Here is an 18,376-nt window from a genome sequence, read left to right on the forward strand (position 1 = left end):
ATTCTGGGTCTTGAACATAGTGGCCACACCTTCTCCTGGCCCAAGAGGGACTTGGTCATAGTTGGACTATGACTTATTATTCATTAGAGGAATCAGTGGTACTTAAGGAGTTAGATGTAAGTATATGGGCAAAACGGTAATTTTGGCCCATTGTACTTACGAGAAATTTGTGAAGGGTCATTGCACTATTGATTGGTTATATCCAATTGACACAAAAATTTATCTGTACTGCGAAGAGTGCAGCTGTCGGTCTTTAGTGGAGCGAACAGGAGTAAATAAATCTTGAATAATTTAATTAAAGAGTTTAATTAATTATCTGAGTATTGTTAGAATTTCAATCTACAGGTCCATAAGGTCTTCTATGTAGCTCAATAGGAATTTAATTGAAAATTAATTTTGGATTAATTTGAAGTGTTCAAATTAATTGAGGGAATTAATTATATATGATATAATTAATTAAATTGATTGTATATGTGATATAAATAATTAAATTGATTATATATGTGATATAATGTATTTGATACATTATAATTTAAGGTAATATGAGAGAAATTTGAATATGATTCAAATACTAATTATATGAATGAGATTCATGTAATTAAATTTAATATAAATATGATTTATATTGAGAGGAATTAAATATTTGGATATGATCAAAATATCAATTATATGTATGAGATTCATATAAGTGAATTTAATATAAATGTGATTTATATTAAATTCCATGTATTGTTGAGAGAAAATAAATCTATAGGTTATATTGTATTTGATGCAATATAAAACTATAGGCTATATGTTATATTTGATATAACATATAGTGTATATATATATAATAAAGTAGTTGTTATATATATATATATATATATATATATAACTTAATTGAAATCAATTAAAGTAACTCCTTCCCCATATTTTCTCTCAGTTAATATACGTGGGTTGTGTGAAAAAAATAGTGGATGGGATTTTCATCTTCTTCCTAGAAATACGTTGAAAGAAGAGATCTATCTGGAAAAAACAAAAAACAGAGAAGAAAAGTTCTTCTCTTCCCTCTCCTCCTCTCTATCTTCTTCCCTCTTCCAAGGATTCAAGCAAAGTCCACAACTCTTGCTTGAATCCTTTATCCCAAGAGAATACAGAGAGTTCTCAAGTAGTGGTGTCCCTTTTGAAGAAGGAGATCCACGTGGAGAAGGTGATTCGTTCGTGCTTTGTTCGAGAGAGTTCTTGAAGAAATTAGTCTTCAAAGGTAAGGGTTTCTAAAACCCTAAATTTTTCTTTAGTATTGCATGCTATAACTTAAGTAAATGCATATCATCATTATTTACTGTAAAACTTATATTCAATGAAAAATGAAAATTTGGGCCGATCTTGCTTCCGCTCAAAGGATCTTTTTCGAAAATTTCCTTCAGTGCCCACAGCTCGACACCTACATCCTCCAAATATCTTCCAAGACTACCATTCTTGAAGTCCAATATTTGGTCCCATTACCTTTTGAACGCGGACTCTCGATACGCTCTTGCTACACTATCAAACAATTTGCTCATTGCCTCATCCTTGAAGTTTTTATCGGTATTCCTCCTTAAATGGAAAGTACAAAGTTTGTGAAATGTTATTTGGAATACAGCATCAACTGTATTGGTCATAGTCTTGTGTCGGTCTAAAAAAAATACAAGATTAGGGCATTCCTCAATTAAAGCTTTCAAACTCGTCATAAACCACTTCCATGGTTGGTTGAGGTCTCATTGTCGATGATAGCGTATGCCAGAGGATACACCTAGTTATTACCACCCATTGCAATACCAACCAACATCGTGCCTTTGTACTTACCCTTCAAATGAGTGCCATAAAAAATGATCCTTCGACGACAACTCTTAAACCCTCTTAAGCATGGACTTAATGCCTTGAATATATATTTCTTCAAGTTCAATCTAAAAAATGGGCTCCAAATTTTCAATCTTTAAAGCTTCACCATAAGCATGCAACAGGGTGTAAGATTCCTCGGGGGTCCCTCTTGCAAGAGCAAAAGTAGTTTCTCTTGCACACCATTCCTTGTCGTAACTTATGTTGACACCATATTCCAGCTGCATATCCTCGATAATATTGTGTAGATTTTCAAAATGACCAACACTAAAATTCTCTTTGATTAACTGACCAATTAAAAATGTGCTAGCTTGCCTATGTTCATAATTAAGGACTTCAATCGAGCATGTGTGGGCAGTTGTATATTTGGTGAACTTGAAAATGTCACAACCATCCATTATAACTTCACATACTCGCTACTTACATGTCTCATGGATACATCAAACATTATATAGTTTTTTGTTTGATTTCCTAACCCACAACTCAAAATTATTCTTTATGGCCAACATTGACAACCTCATTTTCACATTGTTCTTGAAAAAGAAGATTTGACCTCTTCAATATCCAATCCAGACAAAGACTACGATTGCATGATCAGGTTTCCAATTCTTATAGTACTTGTAGATGGTCAAAATTTAGAAAGACCACTATCTTCTACTGCCTCAGTCCTCCAATGCAATGACCAACAAAATGACCAAAGTCATTATAGAGAATCGGGGTCAGTTTTAGATAAGAACCACTCCTTTCAGTAGCCAGAGTCATATGTGAAACATTTGCGTTCACAACGAAAAGATCACCCTTTCTAGCAATCGGAGTCAGAGGCGTCTCATTTGTTATATTCCCCACAATATCATCTACAACATTGTCAAAACTGGTGCCCTTACAAATGTTTTCCATGATCTTAATAGTCTCATTTACAGCATTCTCGTTCACAACATTCTCATAATAAACACTCTTTCACCCATAATTATTTCCAAAAATATCATTTACAATGTTGTCACAATCGATGTCATTCCTAATGTCTTTTATGGTCCAACCAATCTTGTTCTCAAAATTCTCATTACGACCCCTCTTCTAGACACGAGTATACAACTCCCATGGATTCATGTTATTGTCTCTCATGGAGACCACCGATGGAAAAGTATCTGGTTGATTATTAATATTGGCCACATGCGTTGGTTCGTGTTCTGCCTCTATGTCATCAAATTTTGTCACTTGATGGATTTTCTCTACGCTCATGAATATTGGCGGTCTGTTACGATCCAACTCCAAACACAAAAGTTTAACATCATTGCGGTCCATCAAACATATTGGAGGACATTCACAATCTAATTTATATTTCACCCTCATTATCAAGTTGAACTCTAAAGAATTAATTTTCATAAGGTAAACAATCAATCTCTTCATTATACTTCGATGTCTTAGGTACTAGGATACCCTTCAAACATCCTCCATTATAGCATTGTTCTTTGTCATCTTATGACCTTCTATATCGAACAAATAGCTGCTTCTCGTCCCTTCTTCAATAATACACCAATGAATAAAATTAAAATTTTGGATTATGTTAAACTTTCATTGGTCAATCTCATTTCTCTCTCATTTCTTCCTCTTGTTAAGAAGTTTCTCGCTCTCGTTCATTTTTCTCGTTTATATTTCTGACACCATTTTCCTTTCCTCTCGTTGGCTACCCTCACTCTCGTTTATTCCTCTCGCCTACCTAAAGCAGTCATAATACCACCTCACAAAGAAACTGATCCTATCGCCTACCACGACTCATACAATTTAAGTAAATGAGAAACAACATAGTGAATGTGTATATTTACTTATTTGGAGTGTGAAACCACTTGTATGTGTTGATTCTGAAGGGATCGAATCCCACGGCGGAAGCGTTTGTGTGAGAACGCCTTGCATTCTGCAATTCGATTTTTACATAAATAAATTAATTATACTAAAACAGAACATAAACATGTAAATCAACATGTTTTGGGGAAAAATATTAGAACCATTCTTACCTTTGTATACTCCCAAGCTTCACGAACAATCCTCTTTAAGTTCCAACGAATGGCTCCTCCAACAATCTTGATCACGAACGATTTCTTGAACAATCTCGAACACTACCACAAGAGTAACCTCATTATTCTCTAGGACTCCAATAGAGGGATAGGTGGTATCCAACTATTGAGAGAGGGAGAGAAGAAAAGGGTTTTGGAGAGTAGAGAGGATTCTCTTTGTGGCTTAGGATAAATTTTGCACAATAACATTTGTGTGTTGTGTATTGTCAATGTGTGTTAGTGTCCCCTAAAGGGGCCATAGGGAGGTCTTTATATAGAAAATGGTCAAGCTTTTTTCCTAATCATTTTCCTATTTCCCTTTTCCACAATTAATTAATTAAATAACACTTATTTAATTAATTATAATTAAATAATATTTATTTAATTAATTTGCACATTAATTAAAGAACTATTTATACATTAAATCTAATTTAATGTATAATATAATTATCATAACATCTTATATATGTGTGCAATACCTCTCTATTAATTAATTCTTTATAAATCTAGTTCTCTTGAATTAATTAATTGAATCTTATTCAAATATTACTTTTCAATTTAATTTGAATTGTAGATCATATCCATAATCAGTTATATATTAATCACATAATATATGGTTTCCTCAAATTAATTTGAACAATTCAAATTATCATTCTTAATTATCCCTAACAAGGGAACCTAGGGACTTATAGATCAGAAGCTCTAACAATATGAGATTAATTGGCTAAACTCATTAACTAAGTTAATCAATATTCATTAACTATGAGTACACTCCATTAAAGACCCACAGCTACACTCTTTTCATTATAGATATATTTATGTGTCTACAAATACAAACTAATAATAGCAAGTTTGTCTTTCACGAGTGTTTGTAACTCCAACTAGGTCAAAATACCATTTTACTCTTGGGTTACCTCTGACTCCTTAAGTACCAATACTCCTCTAATGAACAACCTGTTTATGGTCCAATCAATAAACAAAAATTCCTCTCGGGCCAATAAGAGAGTAGGGCCCTTTGTTCAAGTCTCGGAGACACCACTTAAGGTAGAACTCATCTACTTACCCTTAAAGTGGGAAAGAGTGAATTCCATCTTGTATTACTATGTTCCCAATTCCCCACTTGGTCTTGTCCCTAAGATGGTAGGCATATTAGGTTGGCGAACTGGCCACCCTTACACATACAAATCAAAGGATAACCCCTCGTAAACAGGAGTTCATAATATACTCAGGATTAAGACTAATTTGTCTAGGTCATCCTATTGAAATAGAAACTTAATTAGTTAATGGTGTTACATCTAGTGGTTACTATTTCGCAGTTCAGTCTTATGCAAATTCATTGCATAGGATACACCCACTTGCATGTCAACTACATGAATGCGTTGGATCATTGCGTTTGTATCAAATACAAAGTGGGTTGTATCCATAGTGTTACAAAGATAAAGTACCCAACATTTTCCCTATACTATAGACCCTTCAGGCTATATCTTGAACATTGATCCCTATATGTCTCCACATATAGTAAAGACTCATAAGGCGGCCTTGGATGTTAGTTAATTGGATTTAGGGTTATTAAGACAAAAATAGAAAAACAACACAAACAATAACATTTATTGAATTAACATCTATAACTCTTTATTGATAACGGTCAATTAATAATATTCACTATCTATGAGTTTTAGGACATAAAACCCAACAGATTCAATAGCGATTATAATGCTACAATGTTGAATTCGTATTTTTGGGAAATATTGCAACTGAATGCTTATAGGTTTTTTTAGAGAGAACGGACGGATGGTAGATGAAATACCAATTTTAAATTTTGTTATCTTAATGAAACTTAGCTTGCATAAGACTTTTCTTTAAATTGATTTGAAAGAATTGTGGGTTTGTCAGTTTTTTTTTCCGAAGTATTGGTAAATTCATACGACGGACATAAATTACATGAAAATTGGTGAAAATTGATATATGGTGAAAAACGACATGCAGAAACGAGAGAAAGAAGATGAAGCGAGATGAATGAGGGTGTCAAACTGAAAATTAAAAATTATAATGGCTGCTTTCTGTCCAATAAAGAATGAGAGGAAAAACGAGAGGAATGCGCAAGAATCTGGGTTGCTTGTGTGCTAGCGAGTGTTTTGGGGTCTAATAGATATTTCACATGCAGTTGACGTCATCAGGAGGCCAATTTTCGAGCATTTTTTAAAGGTGGGCCAAATTTCTGGGCCTCAAATTTAAATTTTGGCCCATCCATACAAATTTCCTGATTTAATTCTCATCATTTTGTGAATGTTAGAATGTATACTCACGAATATCTCATTTAATTTCCCCCCCTCTAATTCTTTATAAGGGGAGAATTTTACTTTTATTCTTCCCATTTTGTACTGTATTTCTCAATACTATCGTTTAGTTTTGTTAGACCGTACATTGATGAAAAAAGAAAAACCACCGGTCATGGATGAGCAATCAAAGGAAGCAGAAGGTAATGATGAATTTGACAAAGTATAATGAGTGTGAATCCTAGTACAGAAAAAAAACTGCAGCGGTAGAAACTCAATCACAGTTTTATAAACGAAGAAGGGAGGAAGACGAAGATGAAGATTCACTCTCATATTCTCTCTTTGTTTCCTTACTCACACAAATCATTTTTGGAACCATCCTTCTATTACTTCTTGATTGAGCAATAAGTTTTTAGCTTTTCTTGATTCAATTTTATTTAATTTTTTCGAATTTTTATCAAGTGAACCATTTAAATCTTGGATTTGCATAGATGTAGCGAGAGAAAATTGATTTTTTTTTTTTTTTGTTAAATCTTTCATTTGTATCCATTCGTTTTAAGTAAAGTTAAAATGTCTACATTGCTAGCCATTAAAATTAAACAAATCAATGAGAGATTTTGTTCGTTAAATCTTAATTAGATAGAGATTTATTTGATTAACAATATTTTTCTAAAAAAAATAAAGAAAGCATGAAGTAAAATAAACCTAAATTAAAATTGAATATACAAAGTTCGATCTGCGAAATTGATTTTTTTTTTTTTTTTTTTGTCAATGTTTATAGTTTATTTTCCTCTTAGGTACATTTTTCAAATGAATAATTAAATATCCAGTGAATTGAAATTTTAAAAAGATGTTCACATTTCAAGTTTGATTTTGTCACTTAAATAAGACAGTTGGACTAGAAATCAAAATACTTCTATCTTATGTTTTTGAAATACTTTTTTTAGAATTTGCTTCTTTGTTACGTTATATAGTAAAAAGAAATCTAAAAGAAAGGAGTGTTTCATTAGAAAAATACATAATTTTATAAAACTATTTTAAAGCAATAATTTCTAGCTAACCATTATCTAATTATTTATTTATTAGAACACACTACTTCTTTGGTGTATCTGTTCTCAACAACAAATTTACAGAAACATTAAATTATTTTTAACTTTTATTGAATTAATAAAATTGAGTAACCTTATAGTTTTATAGGCATTGTATTATTTGGGATTTCGAATATATATATTAAATAATTATAATAGATTTTTTTAATCAAATACATGAAAAGAAAAGACTTTGATGAGAGGTTTTATAAATAATAATAATAATAATAATAATCCTTTCATCCGGAAAACAAGAAGATTCATACAAAAAAAAAAAAAAAAAAAGAAAAGGCTTTTATTTCTAATAATTTCGAAAAATTCTTTTTTACCACCAAAGATCACTATCTTCCAAGAAGGATATATATAATAATTAATCTATGAAATAATAATTAAGTTATATTATTGCATTGTATCACTTGTATTCTAATTACATCAATATATTTTAATTTTATTCTTCATCTATTTCTATATTTCTTTTTCTCCTTTTATACTTTTAAATTTCATGCCAACTATTTCAATTTAAATTCAATTATATAAGTATGTTCATTAAAAAAATTTTATTTTCCTCTAAAAGTTTTCTAAGAAATTTTCAATGACATTAAAAAAAATATCTCATATTCATTGTAAATTAACTTGAAACATGGTTTTAGATACTTTTTCTAAATTGCTTTTTTGGAAAATTTATCCTTTTGATGAGTTTTGAAGAATTTGTGTTTGGTCTCTGAGTTTTAAAAATGTACCTTTTTAGTACTCAAGTTTATAAGAATAGCTCCATTTGGTCCATGGATTTTTTAAAATAGATTTAAAATGCCCCTCAAATAACTTTATACTATTATTTTGAATAATTATGTTACATTTTAAATTAGAAGAATTTTTTTAAAAAAATAGCATCCTCTCTAAAACTGTTTTTTTTCTACTTTTAAATATCATATAATTATTTTAAGAAAATAAAATTAAAAATACTTCAAAGATCTTTTAAACTTATTTTTAAAAACTTTGGACACTAAAAAGGTATATTTTAAAACCCCAGGGACCAAATAGACATACTTTATAAACTTTACTAAAAATGTATATTTTTAAAATTTATGGACCAAACACACATTTTCTTCCAAACTTGAGGACTAAAAGGGTAATTTCTCCTATTTTTATTTCCATATCAAATATTTACTAATTACACTCAATGAATATTGAATCAAAATTTTATGATAAAGAACAATTAAGTCACAATTTATAATGTACTATAAAAAGTTCTAAGTCAGTCAGTGTCTTCCAACTAGTTGTTAAAAACTAACAAACTAGGTAATTTGAAGATATGAAATGTTGTGGGAAAATTAGTTTTAATAAAAATAGTGGTTAAATAATGGTTAATAATAAAAATGTTAAGAGTTTTTTTTTTTTTAGATTTTAAATTCTATTCAATCATTCATTCATTTATTTTAAATAATAAGATAATGGTTTTTTTTTAATAATAATAAGATAATATTGATTTATTAGCTTATACTTCAATAATTTATTAGTTCTTTAAAATAATAATGTCCATCATATTTTATTTTAGGGGATAAAATGTTTTTGGTCCATAGGTAGTTAAGGCGTATGGGATCTAAGTTATTTATTTAAGAATTAATTTTAAAACGTCCAAACGAGCCTAGTTTAATTGTTATTCGAATATATTAGTAATCATAAATTTTGCGATTTAAATACTTATCTCCGATTATATTTAAAAGAATAATTAGTTTTAAAATTACCAAATTTTTATTTTTCTTTTGAAAAAAAAATCAGTTTTTGTTTGATATTGTCTTGAAATTATTAGATTTTTATTACTAAACGAATCAAACAAATAACAAGCTGGAAAATGCACTGTATGTGGTACCGTGAGATATAAGTGGGATAAAAAATGGACCTTAAAACCAATTTATTTAGAATCGACAAAAATGGACTAAATTAATTGACTCCTAAAAAAGTTATTTCAATTAATAATAATTATTATTATTATTATGGGGATATGTGAAAATTGAATCTCGGACTTCATGGATGTAATACATGTCAATTATTGATAAACTATGATCAATTCGACCTTTTATTTTATAATTTAGATAGTTGGGATTGTGAATTAACTCGATTCGATAATTCTTGTTGTTAAACAAAGAATAAGCATTTCATTACTACTATGGTATTTGTCTATTTAAAATGGTCACTAAATTTTAAAAGAGTTACAAATTTCATCTCTAATAAAGAGAATAAACATGGACCAAAATAATGATTTTTGAAAAGTACAAAAATACAAACTAAAGTTAAAAGCACGTGAATCAAAATGAACATTTTGAAAGTATATAAACTATTTTTTTTTTTTTTTTAGAATAATAGGAAGCAAACATAATTAAGAAAAACAACAAACAACGATTAAAAAAGAGTCCACCCATGGGATGGTTTTCTAGCAAAATCGACGACGTCCGAGATCTCTGTGTGTGAGATGCAAGCTCGTGAGTCACAGAGTTGCAGATGCTCTTAGCAAAATAGAAGTCTTTAATAGCTCTCCAACGATGTAAAGCACATAGAGAATACACAAAATACTAAATCTCATTAAAATATCGAAATAAGTTCGTTAGAAGACCCCACAAAGTCAAAGAATCAATCTCAACCTTAGGGCGAGGGGGGTAAATACCAATTTTTGAAGTCTTAGAAACGCTTTCGTAGAGGGCGATAGCTTTAATAAGTTCCACTAAACCAATGAAAGGTTGGATCTTTTCCATAACCAAGAAGATCTCATTGTTAGAATTTAAATCTTAATTAAATGATTATATATATAATAGCTGACACATTTGCAAAAGAAAAAAAATTATATATATAAAGAGTAATGAAAATCAATTGATTTGACATGATGTGACAAATAAATCACATAAGAAAATTAACATAACAGATCGATGAATTAGCACAAGAAAATAAAGTATCATTTTTCTAGTTTTCAGAACTAGAATTGCAATTTTTTTTTTGACAACTAGACTTGCAATTATGTGTTTTACATTTTGAAGTTCCCTTAATTTAAGATCCGTTTGGATTAATTTGAAAAAAAAATACTTTTTTATAAAAAAATTTATTTTTATTTAAACATTTTTGACAAAAATAGTTGAAAATATTCTTCAAAAGCTATATTGAATGGTTGTTAAACACTTTATTTTTTTCTAAAATAACTTATTTTTTAAATTAAACACTTGAAATGCATTCCAAACACACCCTTGGTAGAATTTCTATAAATTTAGCAACTGGCAATTTATTTTTTTAAAAAAGGGTTGTTTGTTTTTTTTTATCAAAACGAACAATTAAATATAGTCATTTATCTAGTGGTCCCAAATTCAAATGATATACCCTCAAAACTAATAGAGTGGGTCATTTTAGGAGGTCACCTCGTATAGAATTTCTCCAAGTTAAGTTAGAGTTTCTATGATTGAGGTATCGAAAAGAAAGACACATCTTGTTGATATAGGTAGTAACTTTTAATTCTTTTAAGCCTTTCTTAATCATACTTACATATCCTCGAGAGTCCTCTCGTTCGGATGTGATTTGATTCATTCATGTACCGCTCCTAAGTTTGAGTGTTACATGCCTACCAGCTTTTGCCGTAGTTCGTCCCTGAACCACATCTTAGTAGGAGAGGTTTCGTTTAAATACCATCTATGGTGCTCCAAGCCCAAATTTTGAAGTCTAGATTTGACACTCAATTTGTGTGTCATCCTTACAAAGATGCTGAATTCAAATTCTGAATGCCAAGGACATGGTTTGAATCCTAGGCAAGTAATGTTACAATTGGACTCTACTATACATACAAAAAGTAGGAGTGCACAAAAATGAAAAACCAAAAAACTAAATCTATCGAAATCGATCAACTAGTTTGATTTGGTTTTTTTAGTATAAATTGAACATCATGGTTTATATTTGGAGAAAACAAAATATTACTGATTCAAATTGATTGTTTACTGAAAAAAACCAATAAAAGCTTAATCAAACCGGAGGTATATAGATACTCTTATAAATAAACTCTAACATTAGTTATGTTTTAGTATTTAAATTATTATGAAGGAGACCCCTTATTATGTATATTTGTTATTTAGAACAACATCAAGATGAAAATATCTAATTTCAATCTACAAATGAAAAATAAATAAATTTAATTTTAATTTGAAAATAGTAAAAATGTAAAAAATTCGAAATAAAAATGTAAAAATAAAACTTGAAATAAAAATTAAAAGAAAATAGAAAAAAAGAAAGAATATGTAAAAAATTCGAGAATTAAACCAAAAATAAACCAAACCAAATAAGAACCAATTAATTGGAGAAGGTTTGGATCTATTGTTTGTAAAACCTCTTTGAATCAAATTTCTTGGTTGAAATCTATATACGTATATGTCGGGGGGAAAATGATATTCAAACCTTAGTAGTACACATCTTTCAGTTCTTCCCCGCCGTTCACAAAGTTCGTATTTTTCCGTCTTATAAGATTTTTCTCCATGATTTGCTTTTGCGGATTATTATACTACTTCGTTTTTGAAGCTCTTTTCTGCATCCAAGTTAAGTTCTGTTCTTAATCACTTTGCGTCTTCATTTAGTCTCCTTTAACTGTTTGCTTCTATAGCTTGTTATTCAAATTTTTTAAACTTCTAGTGTTTTTTCGACCTGGGTATTCAATGTCCTCTGGATTAGTGTTTTTCCGTCTTGTGCTGAATCGTTTCTACTGTTCTACTCTTGGAATTTCATCTAATTCTCTTATTGCCCGGTATTCTCGATTGGGTCAAATCGAGAAGGCTCGGGCTGTGTTCGATGAAATGCGTGACAAAAGCATCGTTTCATGGAACTCCATTGTTGCTGGGTACTTTCAGAACAATCGGCCTGAGGAAGCCCAGAACATGTTTGATAAAATGTCTGAGAGGAATACTATATCTTGGAATGGTTTAATTTCTGGGTATATTAAGAATGGGATGCTCAATGAAGCTAGGAAAGCGTTTGATAGAATGCCTGAGAGGAATGTTGTTTCATGGACTGCTATGGTTAGGGGGTATGTGAAGGAGGGTATGATTTCTGAGGCAGAGTCACTTTTTTGGCAAATGCCTGAAAAGAATGTAGTATCTTGGACGGTGATGTTGGGTGGGCTTATTCAAGATGGTCGGATTGATGAGGCTTTTCGGCTTTTCAATATGATGCCTGAGAAGGATGTGGTGGCAAGAACTACTATGATTGGAGGGTATTGCCAAGAAGGTTTTTTAGTGGAAGCTCGCAGGCTTTTCGATGAGATGCCTCGTCGGAATGTTGTGTCTTGGACTGTGATGATAACAGGATATCTGCAGAACCAACAGGTGGATATTGCTAGAAAGCTTTTTGAAGTCATGCCAGAGAAAAATGAGGTTTCATGGACCGCTATGCTGATGGGCTACACCAATTGTGGGCGGCTTGATGACGCTTCGGAACTTTTTAATGCAATGCCTATTGGGTCTGTTGTTGCGTGTAATGCAATGATTCTTGGTTTTGGCCAGAATGGGGAGGTCCCAAAAGCAAGACAAGTGTTTGATCAAATGAGAGAAAAGGATGAAGGGACATGGAGTGCTATGATTAAAGTGTATGAAAGGAAAGGCTTTGAGTTAGAAGCACTTGAGTTGTTTCGTATGATGCAAAGAGAAGGAATAAGGCCAAACTTTCCTTCTTTGATCAGCGTTCTTTCAGTTTGTGCTAGCTTGGCTAATCTCGATCATGGTAGAGAGATACATGCCCAGCTAGTGAGATCTCAATTTGACCTTGATGTCTATGTTGCCTCCGTTCTTCTCACGACATACATAAAGTGTGGCAATCTGGTGAAAGCACAACAAGTATTTGATAGGTTTCCAAGTAAGGATGTTGTTATGTGGAACTCTATTATCACAGGATATGCCCAACATGGTCTAGGGGAGGAAGCATTACGAGTTTTCCATGATATGCATTTTTCAGGTATCATGCCCGATGATATCACATTTGTTGGAGTTCTTTCGGCATGTAGTTACACTGGCAATGTGAAAAAGGGCTTAGAAATTTTCAATTCCATGGAAACAAAGTATCAATTGGAACAAAAAACTGAACACTATGCTTGCATGGTTGATTTGCTTGGTCGAGCAGGTAAGCTACATGAGGCAATGGATCTAATAGAAAGAATGCCAATGGAAGCCGATGCTGTTATTTGGGGTGCTTTATTAGGTGCTTGCAGAACCCACATGAAATTGGATTTGGCTGAAGTTGCAGCCAAAAAGCTTCTACAGCTTGAGCCTAAAAATGCAGGGCCTTATATTTTGTTGTCAAATATTTATGCATCTCAAGGTAGATGGGGTGATGTTGCCGAGTTGCGGAGAAATATGAGAGATAGAAGTGTAAGCAAGTACCCAGGCTGTAGCTGGATTGTTGTGGAGAAGAAAGTACATAACTTTACGGGAGGTGATAGCTCGGGGCACCCTGAGCATTCTGAGATCAATAGAATATTAGAGTGGTTATCTGGATTGCTAAGAGAGGCAGGATATTGCCCGGATCGGAGTTTTGTGCTACATGACATAGATGAAGAAGAGAAAGCGCAAAGTTTAGGATACCATAGTGAAAAACTGGCTGTGGCATATGGACTTCTCAAAATACCAAAAGGTATGCCGATTCGCGTAATGAAGAACCTTCGTGTTTGTGGGGATTGCCACACTGCAATTAAACTAATTGCAAAGGTTACAGGAAGAGAGGTCATCTTGAGAGATGCCAATCGGTTCCATCATTTTAAGGGTGGCTCATGCTCTTGTCAGGATTATTGGTGATCTTCAATATGTTTCATTGGATCGAGCTAGAATCAATGCATATCGACATTTGCCCATGAGGCAAATGACTGATGGCCAACCTCATTCACTCCTATGGCCGTATGTATGTTGTTGATGTGGTAACTGCAATCTATCTCGCTGGAGGAAAAGGGAAATCTTCAAACATTTTGGAACTACTTATTCTCTGATCCATCCGCCAAGTGAGTAAACTTCAATCTACTTCTTTGCGCGTAAAAAATGTTTGTTTGATAAAAGCTGAAGAAGACCAACCAAAATTGATATTTGATATTTTATAGTAGAGACTCTTAGGTGTAAATCATTATCTCCACATTCTTACCGAATAATCCAGGAATTCACGTGTCTTATTTACGAGGCATTCTGTACTTAAATGGTATTGAGGGTTGCCCATCTGAATGAAATCCTCCAATATATATTTTATTCTTTTGTGCAAATACGAAATCAGACTTGATATTTCGATCAAATATGTCATGTTTGCTTCTTTTAGCCCTGGTTCTTGCATTCTGGTTTTTTGAGTCGATTTTCTGTAGGTGGTCAATAGTGTAAAGCAGAATTTAGATCCATTACATAGGAGAAGAAATTGTGTCAACCAAGTGGTAGAAAAACTGGAACTTGAGCTATGGAGATCCTTCCCCTTGGACGCCCACATTGTAATACGAGCATAATTCATGCCTTGGTTGTTCTGTGTTCTCTCTGAAAAGAATATTTCTACATGTTCCAACTAGAGTAAGCCTATAACTATAACGTCAAAATTTCATAATGCTCTTGTTGAATCTTGTATTTTAATTCCTAAACTTTACATAGAAACCATTCTAGTTTCAATCTTTTTACATTCTTCATATCTCATATATGTACTAATTTATCTCTCGTTTGTGCCTAATTATTTGATTTGTCTCAAATTCCATGCTTTCAGGACACCAAGAGGGACTGAGGTCGCTTTGATAATACTCATAGATCAGACAATTCTTTTTGGAGAATCCATTGTTTGCAATGGACCATGAGAGGTGTAGTATAAGGTCAAGTCATCTGGCCACAAGAGATGGTGCAGTATTATCCAAAAGAAAAAGGGTGACTTCGTAAAAACAAGTAAAGGATCCAGTGTTGCAACTTGACCCGAAAAGATGACTTTATGAGATAAACAAACTAAACAAAGAAGGGCCCAAGAGCCCAGTTGAGGATCTCATATCGAAAAATCAAGGGACCTCATAACTTTTGTAATATAGATGAATTGTTCATCTCATTGTCAATTGGTTTTGAGATAGAAGTCCATATTATCTAATATGTATCAAAGTCTATAAAGCTCAAACAGGCATTGAATCCAAAAGAAAAAAGAGATCCGATCCAAGATCGTTGAACATAAAGAAGGGTATGTTGAGGATGAACTATCCCTCTCATTGTGAATTGTTTATTAGATGAAACTCATGTTATTTAATAAGCTCAACCTAGTCAAGTGTCATGTATAAAGGGTGGAATGAGTTGAAAAAGATTTGACATTGTTTTTTTCTCTCTCGAGAAAGAGCCTACTTATTAATGTCTTCTATCGGACTTGTATTATTCCCAATTTATTAATGTCTTCAGCTATTAAACATATTTATTGTATAACTAAAGTTTATTTATATGATTTACATATTTATTACAACTATTGTTAATTTTTTGTTTGATTTTGGGTTTGATTGGTGTTGGCTTGAGTTCATATGTTTGTGGAGTTTGTCTGTTTTAGGTAGCTGAGTTCATATGTCAAGGATATCTGGTGCAGTTTTTTAACATAAATAACCTGTTTTTATTATGATCATTTTTGTTTGGAAATTTACTTATTAAATGATTCTACATATATTTTTTTTAATAAACTATATATTGCACTTTATTTTATTGTTATTTAAGTACACATGTATGGTTGGGAGTTTTGGAAAATAAGGTTTAGGGTTTACATTTCAATCATGCATTTATTATTATTTTTTTAATTTAAACAATCATTTTACAAATTTATGAATGTGACTTTTCTAGTCAAGTCATTTTTATTTTAACATATTTTTATAAAAACTTTTTAAAATGAAAACATTCATGTGTCTGACAATTTTTTCTCAAAAGTGTTTTTACATACACGTTTGTTGGATTTCTTACATGATAAAAGTAATTTTATTAATGTTGAAGTATTATAAAGAACAACTATAAAATGCTATGAACTAATAAAAAAAAAATCGAGAATTCAATGTTTTGATGGAACTTACGTGCTTTTGTGTTAACAAAGGTGTTTTTATTGACAATTTTGTACATCAACTATAAACATTTATTGATGTTTTATATGTATTTAGTTATTTTTAAGCTTTAAATTAAGGTCTTATCGATGGTTTTATGCCACGAGCGTAAAACAAAAAATAAAAAACTTGCGTGTCAACAAAGTTAAATATGTAGTAATCACAATTTAAAATAATGGTAGTCGGAGTTGGTGGAGTAACCGTCATCGGAGGTCATCGAAGTTGGCTGTCAACAATGATGGTTGGATGTTGCTGGAGTTGATCGCTAAAGTTGGTTATCGAAGGTGGTTTGGTTGCCAAAGTTGGTCGTTGGAGTTGAGCAATGAGACATCAGTGGTGATGAGGGCTGAATGCACTGTTAGTGGATATGGTATAAAATGTCGGTGACATACGAAGTTGGCCTCCCAAACAATGAGTTGAGTTCATATCCCATCTCATCTCCTCACCCCCAGTGGTAAATTTAGAACCTAAACTTTTAGGTTTGTGTCTAATAAGGCATGAAACTTTCAAAAGTATCTAAAATCTAATAGTGCTTTGAACTTTCAATTTTATATCTCTTAAGTTCATGACACTTTAAAAATGTCAAATAAGCATCTTAACTTTCCTTTTTTTTTTTTTTTTGAAGGTATTGTAATTAAAGTGTGGGGTGGAGGAATCGAACCTCAGAACCTCGAGATCATAATACAAGCACTATGCAAGTTGAGCTACACTCTTGTTGGCCTTAACTTTCTTTTTTGTCTAATTAGGTTTTGGTATGTTTAATAATTTTAAAATTAACGAATATAATAAGTTACCTAAGTACTTCCAAATATGCCTGTTTTATCCTTTTTTTTAATGCAATATTCTTCTAATTGATAATATAGTAGTATGATATTGAATTTTTAAAAAATATATATGTCAAATAGATTAAGGGTCTCTTAGATGTGAAATTAAAAGTTTAGGGGTAGAATTAAAGTTGTAATTTAACTTACCTTCCTATTATATATATATATATATAGCTTATATTATTATTTGTATGTATATATTTAAAAAAATTTACCTTAGTTTGTCAATTTCTTTCTATTAAAAAGTATTTCACTCAGGACATGTTTACTAAGTCTCTTTGAAATTATTTGAATTGAAAAAAATGAGAATATGAATGAGGGCGAAAATGGGTAAGGAATTGCACAATAGAAAATAAGTTATTTTCATGCACTTTTGTAATTTTTTTTTAAAAAACAATACTCTTGCAAAAGGATAAATTTTCTTGATATCCCCTCTCTCTATCCCCTATTTAATTCATTTCTTTTGTTTGTATGTACTTTTATTTTATATATTATATATTATTAAAATTAGTTAATATATGCAATTTAATTTATACTTTACAAAATTAAATTAAAATTACAACTTTAGTCATAAGCATATACTTTTTAAAAATAATTTAATATATACTTAAATGTTCAAATTCAGTTTAATAAATTAATTAATTTAAATATATCATATACATATACTTATTTTTTCAATAAAATGTAATGAAGTAATTGTTATTTTTTGTGGTGTTTTGTTTGTGCCTTGACCTTGACGTTCCAACACTGCAATTCTCTGCATTAAAAAAAAAAAAAAAAAAAAAACTCTTTTAGCCTCCAAACTTTCATATGAGTAATAGTTTAGTCCTTGAAATTTGGCTTGTAACAATTTAGTCCATGTATTTTCAATTTGGTAATAATTTTGCCATTAAACTATGCTATGTAAAAATTTAATCCTTATACTTTAAAATTTGTAACGATTTAGTTCTTATTGTAAAAATGTTAAGATTTAATGAGATTTTTTGCATAAATAAACCGGCAAAGTAATTAGAAAATATTTTTATAAAGTACAAAGTATACATCAAAAAATAATAAAAATTGACATCTAATTTTGACAACTTTTTTTTTACTTTAGGGACTAAATTGTTACAAATTTTATAGTATAAAGGCTAAATTGATAGACATATTAAAATTTATGGACTAAATTGTTACAAAATTGAAAGTACAAAAACTAATCGTT

The 18,376-nt window shown here is 31.0% G+C and overlaps 1 protein-coding gene across 1 annotated transcript; it reads left to right on the forward strand.

Moving 5' to 3' along the window:
* Positions 1 to 11,569: 11,569 nt before the first annotated feature.
* Positions 11,570 to 15,750, forward strand: LOC150037484 (pentatricopeptide repeat-containing protein At1g56690, mitochondrial-like). Its single transcript, XM_090311584.1, has 2 exons — positions 11,570 to 14,278; positions 15,010 to 15,750. The coding sequence occupies exon 1, from the start codon at positions 11,952 to 11,954 to the stop codon at positions 14,076 to 14,078; it is 2,127 nt and encodes a 708-aa protein (XP_090167710.1). The 5' UTR covers positions 11,570 to 11,951; the 3' UTR covers positions 14,079 to 14,278; positions 15,010 to 15,750.
* The last annotated feature ends 2,626 nt before the right edge of the window (positions 15,751 to 18,376 follow it).

This window comes from Benincasa hispida, chromosome 3 (assembly GCF_027475165.1).
Source record: "Benincasa hispida cultivar pf3 chromosome 3, pf3_genome.v1.1, whole genome shotgun sequence".
In the NCBI taxonomy this organism is placed as follows: Eukaryota; Viridiplantae; Streptophyta; class Magnoliopsida; order Cucurbitales; family Cucurbitaceae; genus Benincasa; species Benincasa hispida.